At 36.4% G+C, this 23,658-nt stretch overlaps 1 protein-coding gene across 5 annotated transcripts in view; it reads left to right on the top strand.

Moving 5' to 3' along the window:
* Positions 1 to 23,658, top strand: part of ADAMTS6 (ADAM metallopeptidase with thrombospondin type 1 motif 6) — a 186,750-nt gene that overhangs the window by 105,813 nt on the left and 57,279 nt on the right. For all 5 annotated transcript variants that reach the window (XR_014794870.1, XR_014794871.1, XM_084882164.1 and 2 more), the window contains exons 13-16: positions 2,842 to 2,987; positions 5,127 to 5,190; positions 16,664 to 16,766; positions 23,243 to 23,376. Coding sequence is in view for 3 of the 5 variants with exons in the window: in XM_084882164.1 (XP_084738290.1) it covers positions 2,842 to 2,987; positions 5,127 to 5,190; positions 16,664 to 16,766; positions 23,243 to 23,376 (447 nt within the window). In the remaining 2 variants the exon portion in view is untranslated. The remainder of the gene's footprint in view (positions 1 to 2,841; positions 2,988 to 5,126; positions 5,191 to 16,663; positions 16,767 to 23,242; positions 23,377 to 23,658) is intronic.

The raw sequence follows: 23,658 nt of genomic DNA, 5'->3' as shown, positions 1-23,658 counted from the left end.
CACACTGATTTTTGGACAGATAATTCCTTTTTTTCTAAGTAATGTTGGGCAGGTCAACCTGCTGTAGAGTTCTGGTTTCCTCCTCTGAAAAAATGAGGTGCTTAGATCTCATGAATGCTTAAGTTCTTTTCAGCTTTAGAGCTCTGTGCTTTTATAAAACGTAAAATCAAACTTTAATGTTATTTGAAATCAATAATGCTAGATTTCCAACTTGAAAAAATAGACAAATTTTAAGAGTTGGAGTTTTTAAAAGTGTTGACATTAATTGAAACCATGGCCCAAATCAGTCATCGCTGGTCAATACTACTTTGTTCAGTCATTCTCAGAGAAAAAATAGGTACAGGCTTAGATGTTTGTACACACAGGTATTTCTAAAAACAAAAATGTAAAAACAGAGATTATTTGGCCTAATGTGACTCTTATATAGGTGAAGGTCTAGCACAATTGGTGGTATATCATTCTACAAATGATTGGTCTTTAAGATCAATTAGGTAAGCTATAAGCTGGCGGCTGGCACATGCTCTCCCTCTTCATGTACGTTATCAGCAGTCCTACTCCCAGAGTTGATACTGTATTATATCCGTTCAGCCAGTTGATATTGTATTATCTCTGCTTCATCATTTTGGACAGATGGGTATTGTTTTTTTTTATGGTAATTTTCATTGTCAAAACTCATAATCTTTTTTAATGTCTTACTTTAATATCTACTAAGTTAAGGCTCAGAATGTTCTGCCTTATAGCCAACCAAAATTTGAATTCTTCTTGCCTAATTTTTTTTTAATGGACAAGTGATAATTGCTTAACACTTCTCTAAAAAGCCTTTTATGTTGTCACAACTACTAAAACATTTGCTCCGTGCTGGCTACCAGGGAGAGAAAGGTGAGTTTGACTCTCTTTGCCCTTTAGTAGTTCCAGTTCCTTCCTGACATGTAGCAACCAAAACAGAACACAGGATTCTAGAATTGAACTAACTTTGTCATTCAGTCAGTGGATTTTTGTTGCTTATTTACTACATGCTAAGCACTGTCCTAGATAGAACGTTCTTTGGTGACAGACATGCTGGATCTGCTCTGCCCAACATCGTAGCCACACGTGTGGCCATGAAGCCCTGGAATGTGGGTCTGAGGGACTGGGTGTTTAATTAATTTAAATTTAAATAGCCACACTTGTCACATTAAGGTTTTTACATACTAACGAGAGGAGACAGACAATAATGGAGTAATTTGAAAAATAAACAGGGTAATTTAAAGTAGTGTGAACTAAAACTATTAAGTCCTGGAGGTTGCACTTTGGGATAAGGGTGGCCAATCAAGGAAAGAGCTCTCTGGTGAAATGGCACTTGACCTGGGACTGAATGAAGAGAACACAGCAATACAATTCTTTGTATTGTGAGACGAGTATTCCCAGAAGGACCAGCAGAAGCAGGTGCCTTGTGGAGGGAACGGACTGAGTGTTTGAGGAAAGGAAGGAAGGCTGGTGTGTCTGAAGCAATCTGAGAGAAAGAAGAGAGAGAGAGAGAAAGAGAGAGAGAGAGAGAGAGAGAGAGAGGCTGGAGAAGGAGACAGGGCTGGTTCCCATAGGCCACAGCAGACCAGAGTCTTTTAAGCAAAAAAGAGACATGATGTGATAATATGTTTTTTAAAAACATCTCTCTGAATGCTTACTGGAGAACAGATTGGTTATAGGTAGGAAAAAGTGGAAGTAGGGGGACCAGCTAAGAAGCTATTCCACTTGCCATTGGTAGCAGTGAAAAAGGTGAAAAGTGAAAAAATCCTGGATATATTGAATTAGTATTACACAATGATTATTTTAAGCATCACATGTCCTAATCCCAGTATGTTTTAATATAATGAATTTTTATTTAGCTAGCTAACATTGCTGACAGTTACTCAACTCTAATGTTGTTATTCATGCAAACAAATGACTTTTTGTAGCATCAGTATGGTTTTCGATGTTTGATGGCAATTCACAAAAATGCACCGACAAAAGCCTAGAAATGCTTGTTGATGTTGTTGTTGCCGCTGCTTAAATGGCTTTCCTTTTTACCATATTCTGCATGCTAGAGTTATGAGCTGATTATTTGATGTCTGCATCTCGATAAATTATTCCTGGCTTTCTACTTAGGTGCAGTATGTGTGGTTTATTGCAGAGAGTAAAGCTGAGAAGAATTCCAATACACATGTTCGTGCAGGGGCTGCGCACATGGCTGGTCGGTGTGCATAAGGGCTTTTTGTACCCAGTCCCTCGTGTCTTGGCATTGCTTTTATTATGTCTGCAGGACTCGTGTAGATGAAATGCCACAACACATTCTTTTACTATTGTAGCCTCAACCAGCCTTCTCTTTTTCTTTCTTTCGTTCTTTTTCTTTCTTTTTTTTTTCTTAAAGAAAAAGCAATTACCATCATAAAAATTCCTTACTCGGGAACTTTCCATATTGCGTTATCATTCCATGAGTCTAACAAGAGTGGGATATAAAGAAAGAAATTTTTTTTTTTTAAAATACTATTAGACTATCAAAAAAAGACTTCTGAGGTCTCCATAAATGAGAAACACGAAAAGTCTGGAGTAGGTGAAACAGTAAGGGGAGAGAAGTAGACTCGTGTGTTTTTTTAGACTCCTGGTACATGTGAGAGATTTTGAAATCACTGCCTCGCTAAAGATAATTTGCAAATCACACACACCATCACCAAACGTGTAAACACCGTTAAAGAACTCTGCTATCTTATATTGGCAGGATGCTAATGCCTGTCATTGGTCATTGCCTGAACTTTGTTGTATTTCTGTCCCAATAGCTGTATCTGCCTAAAAAGCTAATGCTGTGTTTTCTGTGCAATCTTGCAGTGGTGCTATCATGGAGATTGTGTTGCCTTTGGCACTTCGCCCCAGAGCCTGGACGGGGGCTGGGGCTCCTGGTCACTGTGGGGGAAGTGCAGCCGGACCTGCGGGGGAGGCGTCTCCTCATCCCTGAGGCGCTGTGACAGTCCAGCGTAAGTAGCTAAAGTAAGCCGCAGCCAACAAAAAGACACAGTTGGAAACGATTCAAAGCTGTGGTTTCACATGTTATCTGTAAAAACGTTTCCCTCCCGGGCCAAGTGCTTGTCTTCAGAACAAGCGCTAGGCAAGGAGAGCCGAGGAGCCTTGTTAGACAGACTGTCCTTTTCTTCCTCGCCCCTTCCTAGGCGGCTAAAAATAAAAGGAAGCGGGGGGGGGGGGGGGGGGGGGGGGGGGAAGACAAGCATTGTGTATCTACCCCAGGTAGAGCCAGACTGCTTAATCTACTAATAATCAGATAGATTTCCTCTTCCAAAAAACTACTGAATTATGGATGAATCCAGGTCTGGTCTTCGCTACAGTACCATTATTCCCAGGAAACCTGAGGTCTTTTCACATGTCACATAAAATTATTACTGCTACAGTAGTATTAAAAGGACCAATGAGAGCCCTTCAAGGGCTGAAATGCCTTGATTCGCATCACAAATCACAATGAAAAGAATACTACCCATGTGTTAAAATAGTTTCCTTTCACATGCCCCCATTAATCATCTTCCGGAGTTGCCACCACTTTTCTCCCCGTGGCTGTTTTATGCAGGTCAGACTGCTCCTCTCCCTCCATCTTTTCCTCCAGCTGGAGCCCCTCTGGCGGAAGGCCAGCCCCATCAGTATTCTTTGCTTTGCTAGTGCTTCCCTCCTTCCCCCCACAACTGCCCCTTGCAGGTGGACTGCTCCTCTGCATGGTCTTCCCTGCCCCTCGGAGACTGAACTGGTCCTTAGCGGTGCAGCAGGTCAGGGCTTACAGTCTTGTCTAGAGCTCAGGTTGATGGCCTTCTTTGTGGTGCAGAACCAGGTGATGCTACATCACTTCTGCTGTTTTTCTTCCTTCTGGAGTAAAAGATGGTCTCTATTTATTTTCCCCTCATTGTAACTCAGGATCCTTCTCTTTGGCTCCTCTCTCTAACTGTCTCTTTTCTTCTCTTTTTAGATTGAAATCATTTCCCTGGATGTTAGTTCTGTGTTTCCATTCTCCCATTTTCTATCTATTTTTAGCCTCCTGCTAAACAGAGCTCGCTCGCTGTCACCTGCGCAAAAACCAGCCATGCTACCACCATCCCTATCACTTCGTTTTTGTCTGATCCACCCATTTCTCCCAAGCTGGTTCAAGCTGGGCCATTTGTTTTCCATGCTTAGAGTCGCCATTCACTGGCATTCGAAACATATCCAAAATCGTCACTTAAATTATCCCATTGATTTCAGTAAGCCAAAGTTGTAATTTAGACTTTGCTACGTTTAAAACAAGTACAGAATAATTAACCTAAATTCAACTGTAGGCTACTGTAGAATAATAACCAAAATTATAAAACTCTATAGTAATAATATACCCAGATATTTAAGAGCATGACAGGACCTCTTTTAAAAGAACAAATTAGCTTTCAAAAATAGTATTCAAATAATAGCACATGGTTCTCCCTAATGTTGAATACTTTAAAAATTAATTGATGGAAATAAAATACTTGACATCTCACGTTTTCATTAATTTGAGCATTATTTAAAGTATTTATATAATGCAAACCCATTAGATGTTTAGATTTAACTTTTTAAAACTGAATATTCGAAATGAGAAATTCATTTCTGCATTATTTACTTGGAACTGAAACTATTTCCAGAGAGTCATTTAGTTTCCTCTCCTGTTTTCAGTCTGGAAAAAAATCAAACTTTTCATTCTCAACTTGATGAACAAATAGCATCAGATGATGGGTTTGTTGAATATGATTCAAGTGGCTTTTCATCCATAAATAACTGAATTTTAAGCTGGAACCTCAAATTAAACTAATCACCTGTTTACTATGATAATTAAAAAATACAATGATTTAATTGAATTTTTCTAATGTAAATCATGACAATTAACAGTCTTGTAAAGTTACTCATAGTAAATTGCCTTAAGTTTAACATTCAACAATCATAATCATTATTACTAACAGTCCCCAGCATGATTTTTTTAAATAACTAATAAAATGTCCAATTTTGTATTTTCTTGAAGTGAATGTTAATATGTTTTCATCATTCAATATATGTACTTTCTATGTGGATAAATACAGTATATTCACATGTTAAATAAAATGTATTTTCAGACCTTCAGGAGGCGGGAAGTACTGCCTCGGGGAAAGGAAACGGTATCGCTCCTGTAACACAGATGTAAGTAAACCGAACTCTGCTATGAAAAACTACTTTTCCCCCAGAGCAGGGAGATTTTTAAAAATTGTAAGCTTTTTGATCAGAAATCCATATGTGTGATGATGACATTCATTCTTATAAAGTTGTTAATAATGAAGGGAATCAGCCTAGGTCTATGAGTTCCATCAACAGGAGTCCAAGAGGAAGAGCACCAGCACTAGGAGGAAATACCCTGTGCCCCCAACTGCCCTGGTCCCTCAGACGCTCACAGCTTTACCATCATTATGTTTCTTGAGTCCAGCACAGTTACTATCCTGTTTCATATTTGCCACTGCAAGAAGCCCTACACTCCCACATCTAATCCCATAGGCTCTGCATATCCCCTCTTCTGTTTCCTGCTCCTGACCAGCTGTTGAAACTCTTCTGTGCCTCAGGAATTCATGATCCACCATCAGCAAAATTCTTGACTCCTATGAATTTTCCTTCCTTTCACCTTGTTCTAATGGAAATGGGCTCTCCTCGGGAGATACTGCTTCTTCTGCAGCTCTTCAAAGTTGGTTTTCTCCCTGGGCTCTTGAATGACTGGGTCTGAAAGTAGGTTGACTCTCTCTTGATGTCTCATGACTTCTTCCAGATAAAACGAAATAAGTGATGCCCTAAGCAGTTTGGCTCAGTGGATAGAGTGTCAGCCTGTGAACCGAAGGGTCCCAGGTTCAGTTCTGATTTAGAGCATGTACCACAGTTGCAGGCTCCTTCCCAGCCTGACTCCTGGTTGGCACTTGTATAGGAAGCAACCAATTGATGTGTTTTCTCTCACATCCTCACATCAATGTTTCTCTCTGTCTCTCCCTCTCTCTTCTACGCTCTCTAAAAATCAATGGAAAAATATCCTCCATTGAGGATTTAAAAAAAGCGAAATAAACCAGTTAAAGGACAAGTATCACATGACCTCACTTATATGTGAGATCTAATGAACAAAATAGACCCAGAGACATGGAGGCATGGAACAGACTTGAATCTCAGAGAGAAGAGATGGAGGAGCAGGAAGAGATTAACTGAAGGATATATTTACATATATTCGTGGCCCGTAGACACAGACAATAGTGTGATGAATGCCTGGGGTGGGGCAAGGGTGAGTGGAGAGGGTCAAAGGGGACAAAAGGGAGACATCTGTAATACTTTCAACAATAAAGATAAATTAAATAAAAAAACACAAAACCACAGCTTTTACTTTCATGTCATCAGAACATTACTCTCTAACTTCACTCTCTAACTTCACTCTCTAACCCTATATCTATTTTAATTCTTGTTTATGCCATAATTATGCAGATAATTTTCCAACATCTTCTAGATTTTTCCATAAGCATACAAACCTATTGTTATTTCTCCTATCATGAAAAAACAAAAAAAAAACCAGCCAGTTATTTTCTCACATCTTATCTTCCTTTGTAACAAAATCCCTCAAAAATGTTGTCTGTACTTATTGTACCTAATTCCTCTTCTCATTTTCTCCTAAAATTGCTCCTGTTAGGTTTTTGCCTCCATCATTCAACTGAAAATGAGTTGAATGTCATATCCCCAGAGCTCCTCCCCTGCTCGCTTAGCTAACTAACTTTCGTCATGTTTTATTGGATATGAGACCACATGCCTACTCTTTAACCAGCCATGGGCAAAAGGAATGAGATTACTATAATTGGTTTAGTCTAATTCAGATATGCTTCTAATGGGGTTAAGGTCACATTCCCTGAGAGGTAGATTCCTGAGCAAAAATCAGCACTCTGTTTACAAGAAAGTAAAGAGTAACAGATATTGGTATGCCACAGATGTCTGTGTCAGATCTCTTTAAATTTCTATCTTTGCCATAGTACCTCTTTATCTGAGCAGGATACATTCTAAGATCCCAGGGGACACCTGAGACGCCAGATTGTACCAAACCCTATATATAGTTCCACCCATTCCCATATGTACATACCTATAGTCAAGTTTAACTTACAAATTAAGCACAGTATGAGAGTCACAGCAATAACTAATAATAGAATAGTTATAACAATATACTACAATAAAAATTACATAAATATCTCTTTCTCAAAATATCTTATTGTATTGTACTCACCTTCCTTCTTGTGATGGTGCGAGATGATATGCTGGACAAAGAGATGGAGTTGGGATTGTGTGAGATTTCATCACATTACTCAGAACAGAATTTAAATTTAAAGGGAATTTAAGTGCAATTTAAAACGTATGAATGGTTTACTTCTGGAATTTTCCATTTAATATTTTCAGACTATGATTGATCTTGGGTAACTGAAATAATTGAAAAAAGGGACTACTGTATTGGTAGAGATAGTAGCAATAGAAGTAATAGTAGTAGTTGCTACTAACATTTATTGAGTACTTAGTATCTATCAGACCTATTATTTTATCCATATTTTCACCCCATACTGACAGTTCTCCTCAGTAGTGACTTGCCTTGGTAAGACATTTTTAATTTCAAATTTTTCAACATAATCTAGAAATACTTTAATAATTTAAAATACAGTTAATTAACATGTTACTCTTTTATTAGGTAGACTAGAGGCCCATTGCACGATATTCGTGCAAGAATAGGCCTTCCTTCCCCTGGCTTCACTCCAAGCCACCTGGGAGCCAGCACATCTCTGCTCTCTGCCCACCCGGGAGCTGGCAAGTCTTCATTTCTGTCCAGAACACCGCTCCTATAGATCCCTCCACCGCCCCCCTTCCTCTCATAGCAGGCATCCTGCCCCTCATGGTCACTCCGCACCTGCATATGCAAATTAACCTCCATATTTGTTGGGTTAATTTGCATACTCACTCTGATTGGCTGTGGGCATAGTGGAGTGATGGTTAATTTGCATGTTTCTCTTTTATTAGGTAAGATATTTGGGTTTGTAGAGCAGAATTTTATGGATGCACAGATGCTAAGAATTCATTGGTTAAGGACAGAGTTCCCCTCTTTGGGCATAGAGATAAATGATTGATAATGTCCTGCAATTTCTATAAATGTGTAAAGGTAGGAACTAACAGAAATAAAGCCACCAGATTTGTGCATTATCTGCTGAAAGGTGTTGGCTCAAAATTTTATTTTTTGTTATTATTTGTATAGAATCTCCTTTTTACTGGCATACAAAATTTTGACTCTTAAGCATTTCTGCTATCCTGAGCAATTTTTCATTCTAATGACTTAAAACTATCATGCAAAATGTTCTAATATTGGTGGACATAGTATAACTATTTCAATAGAATTTATAGATGCTGTGAATACCTTATTTAATAACTTGATTTTTTTTTGTAAGAAGGAAAAATATGGCCATGTTAAGTTTATAAGCCAAATTTTATATCAAAGCTAAAGAAGAACTATTATTATGAAAAGGATTTTTCTACATTTAAAAAAATAATTTCCTGATATTTCTTAGGTATTTCCCAAAACCAAAAAATTCCTTGTGTTTGTCCTATTTGTTATTATTTTTCATTATGCATCTGCTTATAATGTGACTAGGATAGAACTTATGGTGAAAACTCAAGTTTCACTTTGGCTGAGATAGAAAGTTATATTATTCATGCATCTTAAGCATGTCACTTCCCTCCTTTATTTTATGCATCAAAACTACAAAAATTTATAGAATCAAAGTGAGTTTTCCAGGTCTGTTCTAGAATTTAAGCATAGATTGTATGGTTACTTGCGTTTCTTCTCAGTCAAGCTGTGCTAAAGGGTATGTTGTTCTGAAATTGTTTTCTTCTTCAGTCCATTGCTTAAGGTCATTAAGTGGTATGATTGCCTTGGTTGTGTACACAGAAAGCATAGCCTTTATTTAGAGGTAGGATTGTAGTGAAAAAGAATGGGCTTTGTATTTCCATTGACTGAAGCTGAAATCCTGACTGTAATACTTGTTGCTGTTTCACCTTGGCATGACACCTAACCTCAGGAAACTTTAGGGAGCTCCTGTATGAATGGAGTGTGATTATATCAAGCTTGCAGGGCTGTTTGAGAATTAAAAGAAGGAACACTTGCAAGCTATCTAGTGCTACTCCTAATACTTAATGTGTCCTCAATACAGAGTATACATTAAGTCTTAAGTACACGTTTATGTTCTATAGATGAAAAAGTACTTACCTACATTAAATCCTCAGATTACTTTTATAAAGAGGAAGGACACGTCCTTTTAAAAGAAGGAACAGGCCAGTACCCTGGGAAGGATTCAGTAAGGTAGTACTGTTCTAGAGCTCCCCTAACGGAAAGAGACCCTGAGAGGTGGGTGTTGCAAGGGAAGCTTCTCTGAAAGAGTTTGGTCACCTTAGACACTGACTGTCTAACCTCACACTTCATCTGAATCACAGAGCTGAGAGCATCCTGAAACTACCAACCTCCCCCCAAGCCCCCCAGGGGAGAGGTGTGGTGCCAGAGTACAGAGTGGATTCATTAACTAACAGTTTGTAACTGTGTCCCAAGTTATAATCAAAAAACGAATTAGTATCAGCCACTTTATCCTCATAAATATTGTACATAATATACTATTTTATGTGTAAAAAAATAACGGGACCAGTGTCATTACTCTTCTTTAAGTATAAATTGTATGGAGTGCATCAAATTTTGAAACTAATACTAGGTTTAAGCACAAAAGAGAGCTTGCTTGTTTATTTTGTTCTTAAAAGAGATGTTTAAAAAATTATCAAGTAAAAGTTTGTTTCTTAACATTTATAGACTTAGGGGGAAGGGTTATGTTATGGATAGATGGCATCCTAATTAAATTTGGACTCTGCAAGGTATTAACTTTAGTTGTTTTTTTTTTTAAAAAAATATATTTTATTGATTTTCCACAGAGAGGAAGGAAGAGGGATAGAGAGCTAGAAACGTCGATGAGAGAGAAACATTGACCAGCTGCCTCCTGCACAACCCCTGCTGGGGATGTGCCTGCAACCAAGGTACATGCCCTTGACCGGAATCGAAGCTGGGACATTTCAGTCTGCAGGCCGATGCTCTATCCACTGAGCCAAACCAGTTTCGGCCTAACTTTAGTTTTGAAAACTTGCATAGGATATTATCGTATCAAATATGTCAGCTAGATTCAAGTTTGGACCATGTGGGTTTATCAGGCTTTTTTTTTTTTTTTTTTTTTTTTTTTTTTATAAAAGTAAATGAAAGGTAAAACTACAAAATATATATATATATCAGAAATTACATGGGGGCAAGAGATAAGAAAGTTGGATCAAAACTGGGGTTGCAGTGATTCACTATTTACATGGAATCCAAAATTTAACATTGGAAATGCCTTTATGTACTACTTTAATGAGATAATTAGGCAGTACCTGAAAGCTAGGGAATCTGGAATTTTGTTGAAAACTTGTAAGAGAGGGTGTGGAAGCAAGGCCTTCTTAAACTGTGTAACTTAGAAAAAGATTTCTGTCTGGGTGAGTAAACACCATGTCCCTTCTTCATAGACCTATGTCAGGTGCATGGCTTGCTCAACAGAACAAGGGTTGGAATCCAAACTCCACTCATGCTTCCCCAACTAATGAGGCATTACTGGCCAAGAGTATGTTGCTATCCTGGAGAGGAAGAAGAGAATTAAATTTGGGAAGTGTAGAAGGTTGTTCCAATGTAATAGTGGAGAAGTGAAACTGCATTTGATGTGAAAGCAAGAAAGGAAAAAAGAGGCAGCAGGTGAGAAAGACATAAAGAATGTAGAACAAAATGCCAATATTGCTTATTTTGCAATTTCCCCTGAGTCATAGGAATCTTGGTATCTTCCCTTTGCCCATCTCCTTCAGGAAGAGGAGAGGGAAAGGAAAGGGGAAAAGGAGTTTTCATCCTCAGCCTGCTTCTCACTCTTTATTACCCATAAGACACAGTACAGGGTTTTCAGCATTTTCCTCATTTGCAAAATATTTTGGGTTGCACTTCTCTTAAAGGTATGGGCTTTTGGGGTATGTTTTGCAAATGAATATAAAGAAGGCACACATGGATTTATAGACTTGCCAAGGTCACCCTAATCTTTAGGACAAAACCATGATTAGAACCCCAGTAGTATTGTAGAAATACCCATGGAAGATTTGTCAGCAGAAGCTAAGATTTCTCTCTATAGCAACTTTTATGCCCCCAATGAATTATTCTTTTTTACATTTATCTACCAATAAAAAAGGATTAAGTCAAAAGAAGATGCTTTTAAACTATCAATAAAATTGGAAACATAAGATAGTCTGTAGAAAGTGCTAACTTAACATAGATCTCTGAGAAATGGTGATAAAAAGTGATAGTATTTTAAAAATTTCTTTGAAAATACTAAGATCAAAAGTTGCTGAGACCTGCAGCTTTGCTCTCTGGATTTATGTGGGGCCCTGCTGGTTGCTTTTTAAAAGGAGAGGATGCTTGATTAGTGTGAACACTAGGAGGCTGAAAACCTGTCAGGCTTTACAGAAAGAATTTGTTGCTTGTGCCCATTGTTCTCTGTTAGGATTTCTGCATAGTGTCAGCACTTATAATCCCTAGGCAATTTAAAAAGCATTACTCCTTAAAATCTCTACTCTTTTTAAACAAAACCCAAAAAAATATATCTTATGTAATTTTTTTTCTTAAGAAATTAACTCTTCTTTAATTCAGAGCATTCAGTGGAGGAAAAATTAAATCGGGAGAACAGAACACTAGCTGGATATATTCTAGAACCAGAAAGCATGAGATCAGGCCCCCCCATCTACTACAATTCCCTAGACCCTCCCATCCTCCATGCTCGGCTGTGAACATCGGGGCCTTTGCATTTACTGTTTCCCGGGAGCACTCTTCCCAGATGTGTACATAATCATTCCCTTAGCTTCTTTTAAATCTGCTCCAATGCCACCTTATCCGAGAGAATTTCTCTGACTGTACTATTTAAAACTTCCCTCTCCCTCACTATCAATTTCCTTAACCTGCTTTGTTTTTCTTCTTTCTCACTCCATCACAATGACCTCCATGAAAGCAAGGACCTAATCTGTTTTGTTTATTGCCTCATATCCAGAGCCTAGATCATATGTGACACATAGTAAGCATTTTACCTACATTTGCTGAACAAAACAAAGGCCAGTTCTTGGTGCTTGTTTTAAGGGGGCTCGTGATGAATTATGTGCCCTTAGGAAGTCCATTAAGGTCTAGATAGCTTTCAGTTAGGGGTTAGATTTGCTCAGTGTGGATCCAGAAGAAAAAGAGCAAGGCAGATTTTGGCTGAATGTAAGGAAGAACCTGATAATAATTATAGTTGTCTGAAAAGTACTTGGTATTTCTGTAGATGCTTATTCAGATTGTGTGACCAATTTGGGGATAATTATAGAGGACATTTAAGCACAGTGTACAAATTAGAGATTATTCTAACATTAATTCTTAAAAGTGTACAATTTGGTATTAACTCAAAAGTTAATAATCAAGTTTGTTTCTTCTGCAAGGTGCTGCCAGACAGATTGTATCTGTTAATATCTAAGGCAGGGGTTGGCAAAATCTATTTCCTAGGCCAAATTTGGCCCCTCACCTCTTTTTATAAATAAAACTTTGTTGGAACACAATCATGGCCATTTCCATATATGTTTATGGCTTCTTTCACATTATAATGGCACAGTTGAATAGTCACAACCAATACTGTATGGAACACAAAAGCTAAAATATTTACTACTAGAAGCCTGGAGCATGAAGATTCGTGCTAGAATGGGCTTTCCTTTCCCTGGCTGCCAGCATTGCCTTTCTGCTCCGGCCCAGTCCCTTTCTGCTTAGGTCTCGGAGCTGCCTCTTTCCATTCCAGGAGCCACTTCTTTCTACTCTAGCCCCACCTTCCCACACTGCCTACAGGCCCTAAGAGACTGGGGGTGAGGCAGAATGCCTGCATCATAGCCATGGTGACGACGCAAGCATCCTGCTTGCACCCATTACTTGGAGCCTGTGTATGCAAATTAACCACCATTTTTTTAGTTAATTTGCATACCACTCCCGATTGGCTGGTTGCGTAGCAGAGGTACGATCAATTTACATGTTTGCTATTATTAGGTAAGATGTTGCCCTTTTCAGAGAAAGTTTGCCAACCTCTATACCCTTAACCAATTAACTATGGAAATATATCTGTATTCAGCCTACCACTTTCCTCCTCTTCCTTCTTCATCATTATTGGTTGTTGTATGTATCAATAAAGATACAACCATAATAATATAGATGACTCAGAATATTTAAATAGAAGAAATTTAATGCACACAATTGGTTTCTTGCCAATCGAAGAAGCTTGTAAGTCCATAGATCAGGGTCAGCAGGAAGTTGTCACCACTCCTACCAAAGAGACTCAGGAAGGAGATAATTTTATCCGAGTCCAGAGGCTGGAAGCCTAGTATGGGGTGGAGGTGTGAGGCTTTTGTTTCCTGAAGTTAGAGCCCCAGAAAGATTCTGCATCTGCCTTCGATGCTTCCTGAGGTAGAGAGGGCTTCTCCCACACGTCCTTTCATTGCCTGCACCTAACCAGAAGTCAGCTGGCGCGGTAGCCTGGAACATTGGGCTTGCAGAGGTTGTTCTCCTGAACTATAGAGCAGAGCAGGGAAGATGAGGGATGGGATATGGATGCCTGACCCAACACCAGCACTGCTGCCAATAGTTATTCAGAACTACCATGTGCCAAGTTCAGAGCTAAATGTTTTACATCAACCTTCAACTGGGAGGTAAATACTAGTTTATAGATGAGGATTGGAAAATGAAGTACATAGCTCAAGGCCATGAATTAAACAAATAACAAAGTTAGAATTGAAACCAGGATAGTCACTCCAAAATTCTTATTTTATAAGAATTGGCCCTCTTATTCTACAAATGAGAGGGAAAAAGTAGTTTGGAAAAGATAAGAAACTTACCGCTGGAAAAGACAAGACTAGGTCCATAGCCCAAGTTACTCCTATTAGGTCTCTGTGTATCTTAACAGCTAAAGCCACACACTGTTGTTGTAGCATTTAGACAGTGTCCAGAGGAGGCGCCACTCAGGTGAAGGAGGTGTCCTTGCATCCTGAAGCTATTACTAAGCAAACCTTTCTATACCCAGGACTCGGTTATAAAATGGGATTATTAATTACAACTACCTCATAAGAGTGTAGACAAAGATTCAATGGATAATACATCTCGAGACCTCTGAACAAGGTGCCCCAGAGTAGGTGCTTACTAAATGCGAAGTCGCTGTTGTCATTGTTAATATTTTTATTATGCTGACCCTTGGAGTGGTTATTCTAGGAAAAGAATGGATCAGAAATTTTATAAAATATTATCCAAGTGCTTCATGAAACAGCCATATCCTCCGAGTTAGGAGTGACATTACAAGATAAGGAGGAATAGGATTTTTGTTCTTAAGTGAATGGCCCTCACGAAACTTAGTTTGTTAATGTGAGGCTTTTTTTATGTACTGGTGTTTTTCTATGAAATGCTGCTCTTGTGCTTCCATACAGTTTGTTTCATCTAGGATGGCCTTTTTCCAACTAATTCCCAACATATGACCTTTCCTTTCCTGTCCCCATGGCTTTATTCTTAATAAACTCCTCTCTATTCCAAAAGTCCTTTTGCTTAACCACCCCAATTCCTACAATATCTTACAATGTTACAGAGATTAAGTTTTCATAATACTTTTATTAAAATGATAATGCACTCAAGGTTTGCTTCCAGAGGAAAAGTTTCCCTATGATTAGTCACATGACACATTGATCGTTTGCCTTCATACAGCACCTATAGGCAACCTGCATCATGCCGTCCTGTAAGTACTGCCTGCAACAGTGCTGGGGTTTGTCTCTTTATATCTTGTTTCTCCAACTAGGTTGAAAGCGTGAGAACTTTTAGGTAGTTGGTGCTTTACAAATACGTACGTTTTATGTGAAAACTTGTACCTATAGTTAAAATTATTTGTATTTTTAAAAATTGGTAATATTTGCTTAAAAGCTAGTCTTGCTGCATGGCAAGGCCCCCAACAACTCCCAGTCCACGTGTGAGGTTCCCTGAGAATGGCTAGGAAAGGAAAGCAGTATCACACTATGAAACAAGATACCAGAAGCATATTTTTCCAGTGTGATGCACTGTGTAGTCTACGGTTCATCCTTAGTTTGTATTTTTTTTTAAAGACAGGTAAAAATGGTAATTTGGCAGGCAGAAACATTAAGCTTGGCATTGCACTGTCGTATTTTAATGTGCAGAAAAATATTTTAAAATGCTGGGCCCATAACAAAATATAGACCTGCTCTCAATATGTCCAGAATCTGAGGCTTTGGACTTGATATGCTAGTAATTTGAACCACAGTATATATAGATATATATATGAAGTAATGGTGACCATGCAGATATTTGTACATTGTGGTCTATTATTTTTGCACATGCTTCAAGGGACTGCCATCAGAAAACTGTATAAAGTATAGTAAATGTAGAGATCCCAGAGAAGGTGGTGAAAAGCCTGAAAATGATATCTGAGAGTGTTTGTAACATCCTCATTATTTATTCACAATTAATAATTTTATCTAATGACTTGTTCCATTCTTCCATATTTAAAGTGAGTGTTTCTCGATCAGGATTTCAAAAGCAGTAGTTTCATGTTTTAGGTGCAACAGCTGCAGAACTCTAAAAGGTACATCAAATTAGATCATATTGTTCAAACACTGTGAGATTATATTTCTAATTCTTTATGAACTTAAGTATTGAATTTAGGATGGCCCTGTGGTATTCGGCATCTGGACCTAACTAGATTGGCAAGATTTTCCTCTGTAAAACATCCAGGTAGAAGCAGCATTCCAAATTTTGAAAACAAATACTTCTCTCTTCACCTTCCCAACATCTTTCTCTGTCCCCCACTCAACGCATGTACATGTTTTGAACCAAATTAGTATTTTATTTTCTGTGATGTTAAAGTTGAAATGTAAATCCTAATAAATCCACATTCCTTGAATTGGAAGGTGTTTAAACTTGAGACCTAGCATTTTGCCCAGTTCATCCCATGTCTTAAAATATGGTTTTTGTCAGAGCTAGACAGTAAACAGCTATAATAGTCGGGATCCAAACCACAATTAATAGTGCTGAATGTCATGTTACAAACCTGCCTCTTGATTCCTTAAAATAAAGAGCTGGGAGTAGCTGTGGCAACTGGAACTCAAACAACTGCTACCAAAAAAGATTCTGTGTTTTGGTTTCTTCTCCTGGTTTTTATTTGTGCTTATAAGGAGATACCTGATGGATCGATTGCAAAGTGGACTATGACATGCATCTGAGAGTAAAGTTATATGGAAAATGTCTAACACTTCACTTTGTTTAAATGACTTCAGTTATTTCTTCTGTGGCTAAGATTACAAGTCAGACACTTCAGTCTGAATACTGGTTGTAAAAGAGTAGAGCATATTCCAGAGAGTAAGGAGTGAGCTAATGTGTCGGAGTTCAGGCAATTTTAATTTTAGGGACACTGTCCCTTGGTTTTGGAATTTTTTCAACAATCGTACCATTTATGATTTTATTTTATTTTAGCCATGTCCTTTGGGGGCCCGAGATTTTCGAGAGAAACAGTGTGCAGACTTTGACAATATGCCTTTCCGTGGAAAGTATTATAACTGGAAACCCTTTACTGGAGGTAATGTATAACCTGGCAGAGCATTCATCATGCTTGAGAGCTTTGCAAACATGAAAGAATATATAGACAATACACAGACACACACATTTCTACACATATTAGTAAAAATTAGTGTTTGTAAATCAAAGCAGGAAAATACTTATAATACTATAAAGGTCTCGTGTTTTAGTTTCCCTGTAATGCGCTTTATGTTAGTACAAATGATCAGAAATCATTTTTTAACACCCAATTCTATTTACAAAGGACTTATGTAAAACTAAATAATATTTTTGAGTTCTTGACTTCCTCAAGGTATGTGGACATTACATTATAATCATTTATAATCATGGAGTGTTTAAAGCTATCACCCTGAAAACAAATTATAACAATATAAATCAACTCAAAGAGGAGGAAAATGTGTTCTTTCTTGAGAAAAGGATAAGGATCTTTCCTTAGATTTTTAAAATTCTTTTTTAGTGTTGGGAAGCATTTTTGCTCTTTAATTTGGGCATGTATCAAACACCAGTTGTTCAGTAAGCACAAAAAGTTTGCTTACACTCCCAAAATACAAACTAAACTTTGTTAAAATTTTCTCTTGGAAAGACTGAATGCACATTCAAAATTTTTGCTTGTTTTAACATTTTTGAAAAAAATTTCAACATAGAACAATATTGAAATAATTGTACAGTGATGTTTTTTATCCACCACCAAGATTTTACCATTAACATTTCATTTTATATTTTTCATTACATGTCTAGTTATCTCTGTCTATTCATCAATCTATGTTATTTTTGTATGCATTTCAAAGTAAATCATAGTTATTAATATACTTTTCTGTAAGTAATTAAGCATGCATACATCAACCCCAGTTCAGTACTGTTTACTTTTTTTTGAAGTTAGATTATGTACAATGAAATGCATAAGTCTTAATTGTACTTTCCCTAAGTTTTAACAAATGCATATACTTGTAAAACTCTGTTAAAGGTATAGAACATTACCATTACCCCCATAGTCCTTCCCAGTCCATAGCTGCCTCTACCTGTTTGTTCTAAGAGGCAACTTCTGTTATGATTTTTTTTTCTTACCATAGATTAGTTTTGCCTATTCCAGAACTTGATATAAATGAAATTATGTCATATGTACTCTTTTGTGCAAGGCTCCTCCTTTTAGCCCAATATTTTTGAAATCTTATCTGCATTATTGCATGTACAAGTAGTTTGTTCCTTTTTTATTGCTAAGCAGTATTATAATACGTTTGCTTTTCCATTCTGTTATTGATGGATACCTGGGGTGTTTCTAGTTTACAGTTGTTATGAATCAGCTGCTGTGATTATTTGCATAATCATCTTTTTATGGGCATATGTTTTCATTTCTCTTGGGTAAATGCTTAGGAGTAGAATTGCTGAATAATAGGGTAGGTGTGAGTTTAATTTTAAAGGAAACTGCCAGATATTTTCCCAAGGTTATTGTATCATATCACAACTCCCATCAACAATGTAAGTTCTGTTTGTTCCATCTCCTAGCCAACATTTGGTGTTTTCAGTTTTCTTCTTATGGGTGTTTAATGATGTTTTACTGTAGCTTTAGTTTGCATTTTTAAAAATAATTTTATTGATTTTAGAGAGAGATAGAAACATCAACGATAAGAGAGAATTGTTGAACGGCTGCCTCTGCACGCCCTCTACTAGGGATTGAGCCCACAACCTGGGCATGTGCCCTTGGCTGGTATTGAATCTGGGACCCTTCAGTCTGCAAGCAGATGCTCTATCCACTGAACCAAATCAGCTAGGGCTTTAATTTGCATTTCTGATTATTATTATATTGAGCACATTTTCATTGACCATTTATGTATCTTTTGTTAAGGGCTCACATTCTTTACCTATTTTCAAATTGGTATTTTATCTTTTCACTAGAGGCTTGATGCACGAAATTCGTGCAACAGGCTCGGCCCTCGCAGCCCCCGCTTCATCCGAAAGGTCGTCCGGAAGGACATCCAGAAGGTCATTTGGCTGTCCAGTCTAATTAGCATATCATGCTTTTATTATTATAGATTCTCTAGTGGTAGCCGTTTATCAGATAAGTTTTACGAATATTTTCCCACAGCCTGTGGCTCTCCTGTTACTTTATAAATGGTATTTTAGATGAATATAGGATTTTAATTTTGATGAATTCTAATTTTTTTTACCTTTTTATTTTATGATTGTGTTCTGTGTCCTGTCTTAGAAATCTTGATCTACTTCAACTATAGATGGTATTTTTTAATCTTTTATTCTAAAAGCCAGATTTTTTATTTTTACATTTAGATGTACAATCTAAAACAACTTAGGGATATGGTGTGTATTTATAGTATATTTATGGACTCTATTTTGTTTCATCAATCTATTTGTCAACCCCATTTTAGTACCACACTGACTTAATTATTGTAAGTTCCTCCAACTTTGATCTTTTTAAAAAGAGTTATTTGGATATTCTAAATGCTTTGCATTTCCATATAAATTACAAAATTTGTTGTTAATTGCTACAGAAAAACATGCTGGCGTATGCTTGTTATCATGTTGAATCTGTAGAGCAATACAGGGAGAACTGATAAATTCAAATATTGAATTTTCCAATTTATGAACATACCATATATCTCTTTGTATTTGTGTTTTTTTAAATGTCTCTAGCTGTGTTTTATAGTTTTAGGTATAAAATCTTGCACATCTTTTGTTAAACCTGTTTCTGAGTAATATATGTGTTTTGACACTATTTACAAGTGAAAGTTTTAAAATTTTCATTTTTAATTATTAACTCTAGTATATAAAAATACAATTAATTTTTATATATTAAGTTTGTATTCTGTTATTTAGGATTTTCTTGCTGAATAGTCATGTTATTTGGAATAGAGATGATCTATTTCAATCTTTTTTGCCTTTTATTTTATTTTCTTGTCTTAATGCACTATCTTGGCCCTTCAGTACAATTTGTGCATGTGGCAATTATATGTGATTTTCTTCTTTATTCTATTAATATGATGAATTACTAGAGAGGTTTTATAATGTCAAACCAACCTTTTATTCCCAGGATATACCCTATGGGGTAATGATTTATTATTTTTATATGTTATTAGATTTAACAACTAATACTTTATTAAGTATATTTGTGTCTATATTCATAAGGGAAACTGATTTCTAAATTTTATTTTTGTCATGTCTTTGACAAGTTTTGGTATCAGAGTTACTTTGGCTTCCTAAAATAGAATTCTTATTTATTTTGAAAGAGTTTGTAACATTGGTATTATTTTTTCCTTGGAAAAAATAGTAAAAGCATGCATGTTTGATATTTTCTTTGTAAAAAAAATTATTAGAAATTCAGCGCCTTTAACAGTTAAAAGAATTATTCAGATTCTTAAATTCTTATGTAAGTTTTCAAATTTGTGTCTTTGATAAGTTTATGTTACATCCATGTAACATAGACTTATGTTTTGATAGAAAATTGACCATAACATTCTCTTATTATCCTGTTTAATATCTGTAGGATCTGGAGTGATGTATATATGCTCTTTCATTTCTGATATTTATAATATGTATTTCTCTCTTTTACTTGATCAGTCTTACTTGAGGTTTATCAATTTTAATTATCTTTTCAGAGAGACAACTTGATTGTAGCACTTTTCTGTTTTTATTTCCTTCATTTCAAAGTATTATCCTATTTACATTGTGATTTTTTCTTTGACCCATGGGTTATTTAGGTTATTTATAACTGTCATTTTTATTTCTTTTTGTATCCTGCTACTTTACCAAATTCATTTATCAGTTCTAGAGTTTTTGGGTGACATTTCAAAATATTTTATATATTCTAGATTTTTTGTTATTAATTTATAGTATAATTCTAATATGCTTAGAGAATATTCTGTATGATTTAAATTCTTAAAATTAATTGGAATTTATTTTATGATATAGTTTATTATCCATGTTGGTGAATGTTCTATGTATACTTGAAAAGTATGTGTTTTCTGCAGTTGTTGGATATAGTAGTGTTCTGTAGATATCCATGAGGTCAAGTTGGCTAGTGTTATGCAAATATTTTTTATTCTTTCTGTGTTTTTGTTTTTTTTTCTGCTCTTGCTCTTCTATTAATTACTGAGAGAAGTGTGTTAAAATATTGAACTATTATATGACTTTCTTTTTTATAAGTTTTTGTTTCATGTATTTTGGATCACTTTTATTAAGTTCATTTACATTTGGGATTGTTTTATCTTATTGTAGGAGGATTTAATAATTACCATCTAGGTAATTGAGTGGAATGAATTAATACTAAATTCATAATATGCTTTAAATGAAGGTAATTGGTAATGTGACCTTCTATTTAGAGAATCATCCAAAATTCCTTTTTGAAATAATAGCAGTACCTCTTCTGAAAACTCATTGTAATAGAGAAAGCTAAATACAGTAAAAAAGGAGGAAATTTATTTCTATGAATACAACCATAGCAATTATATGTCTTGCCTGTCAAATACTATGTTATATAATTAATATAGTGTTAATATTGAGTAAATAAAAGGCAACTGTTTTCTTTAAAAAGCCCATTACATAAAAAGCTACATTAATTTTCAAAACATTACAATAATAAATGGGGGAAGAATAATAGTAGGTAGTAATGAAAACAATTCCAGTAATATAGAGCAATTTTATTCATGAGAATCTTACAAAAATAGATTATAAATACCTTTATTATCAGTTCAGAAAGAAATTATTTTATTGATTACTTATTATTTCTATGCTCAGGACAGCAAAATATATCATACCCTAAGCTTAATAAAACCTTATAAGTAATATAAGAGTTTTATAGCCTACAGATAAAGAAAATGGAAGAAAACATGAACTTGGGCCAGGGGTTGTAAACTGGTGGTTCAAGAACAGTTTTTACTTACATACGTGTTCTAATCTTCATAGTATTTTTGAAAATGTTGAATGAGTTGCCAAGAACAGGTTATATTTTAAAAATCTAGGTTTTTAATCTTCTCTTGAAAAATTAGGGTGTGTGAAAATATTTTGGGCCATCTTCTTGCATGATAACTATCCTATATAATAAAACCCTAATATGCAAATTGACTGAATGGCAGAACGACTGGTCACTATGATGTACACCACCAGAGAGCAGATGCTTAGTGCAGGAGCTTCGCCCTGGCGGTCAGTGCACTCTCACAGGGGGAGCGCCACGGAGCCAGAAGCTGGGCTCACGGCTGGTGAGCGCAGCGGTGGTGGCAGTAGCCTTTCCCACCTCTGCTGCAGGTGGGCGGTAAGGAATGAGGGTTCCCAGACTGCCAGATGGTGCAAGCTGGACTGAGGGACACCTGCCCCCTAGCACATGAAATTTCATGCACTGGGCCTCTAGTCAATTATAACAGTGATCTCCTTTAAAGGAATGTTCTTTCTCTCACTTATCATTGTATTCACCAGCCAGTTGGCTTCTCTCTTTTACCCTGCATACTTTCACTCTTTAGCAACCTGGTGTCTACCTTCACTGAGGCCTAGGCATGCTGGTTCAATCCTTCTACCTTATTTTCTTTATAAGAAGTAGTCAAGCTTTATTTCAAAGAGAAATTTTATCAGAATAATTAGAATAAGACCAAAGTGTTTTAAACTTCAAAAAAAGGAAGATTCAACATAAATTATTCTGCTTATATCATATTTTTAATCAATAGTTACATATTTGTAAGTCACTTTTTCATGCACTGTTTTGAGTGAAATATATTCATATTTATTGCTACTTTTCAATTTATTATGAGGTTATGACATGTACTTTGCTTATTGTTTTAAATGGCTACTTTTATACCTATCTTTTATATCAACCTTAAAAAATACAAATTTCAATGACAAAATGAAAATGCTCAAGTTATTATATGTGTTCACAAAATAATATTAGATATTGTTTTAACTATTCAATTTTAATAACATAATTAATTTTATCCTTGATTTGCTAATCTGATAGCAATTTATCTCCACACTGAAGCATACTCACGGAACATGATATGTTTAAAACAGGTACAAATAGTTTTATTTTATAACTACCATGTCCCTGCTAAAGTAAGGAGAGTTTTTAAATCAGCTTCTAGTTTTTGTATAGGAATTGCAGAAATTCCAATTCATTATATAAAGTAAAAGTCTCAAGCCTCCTTAAACTATATTTCCTTGGTTCATTTTTTAAAAAGTTTTTATTTCATTTATTTGCTTCAACATGCAGGTCCCTCCACTGTGATCTCTTTTGACCCAAAATATATTGTAAATATATATTAGAAACACCTAAAATTTTTAAACTTGAAAACTTTAGCAGGACCTTCATTAAGTTGCACAGGCAATGAAAATTTAGCAAAAGAGGAAAGAAACCTACACATCCAGGGTTATAGTCAGGGAATGATGTGTATATGAATTGTAAATTTGCTATGGGTAATATTGGATCACTGTCTCATAGGACGACCACTCCATTTATTTATTTTTTTTACTGCATTTTTCCAGGTGGAGTGAAACCTTGCACATTACACTGCTTGGCTGAAGGCTACAACTTCTATACTGAACGTGCCCCCGCAGTGATTGATGGGACTCGGTGCAATACGGATTCACTGGATATCTGTATCAACGGAGAATGCAAGGTTGCTTAAATGATCACTAGAGGCCCAGTGCACGAAATTGGTGTACTGGGGTGGGATCCCTCAGCCTGGCCTGCATCCTCTCCAATCCAGGACCCCTCGGGGAATGTCCAACTGCCCTTCGCAATCAGGGACCACTGGCTCCTAACCACTCACCTGCCTGCCTGTCTGATCACCCCTAATTCCTCTGTCTACCTGCCTGATCAACCCTAACCACCTCTGCCTACCTGCTTGATTGCCCCTAACTGCTCCCCTACTGTCCTGATCACCCTTAACTGCTCCCCT

Source organism: Pipistrellus hanaki (genome assembly GCF_964339955.1).
Source record: "Pipistrellus hanaki genome assembly, chromosome: 4".
Lineage (NCBI taxonomy): Eukaryota > Metazoa > Chordata > Mammalia > Chiroptera > Vespertilionidae > Pipistrellus > Pipistrellus hanaki.
This window is presented reverse-complemented; position numbering and strand designations above follow the sequence as displayed.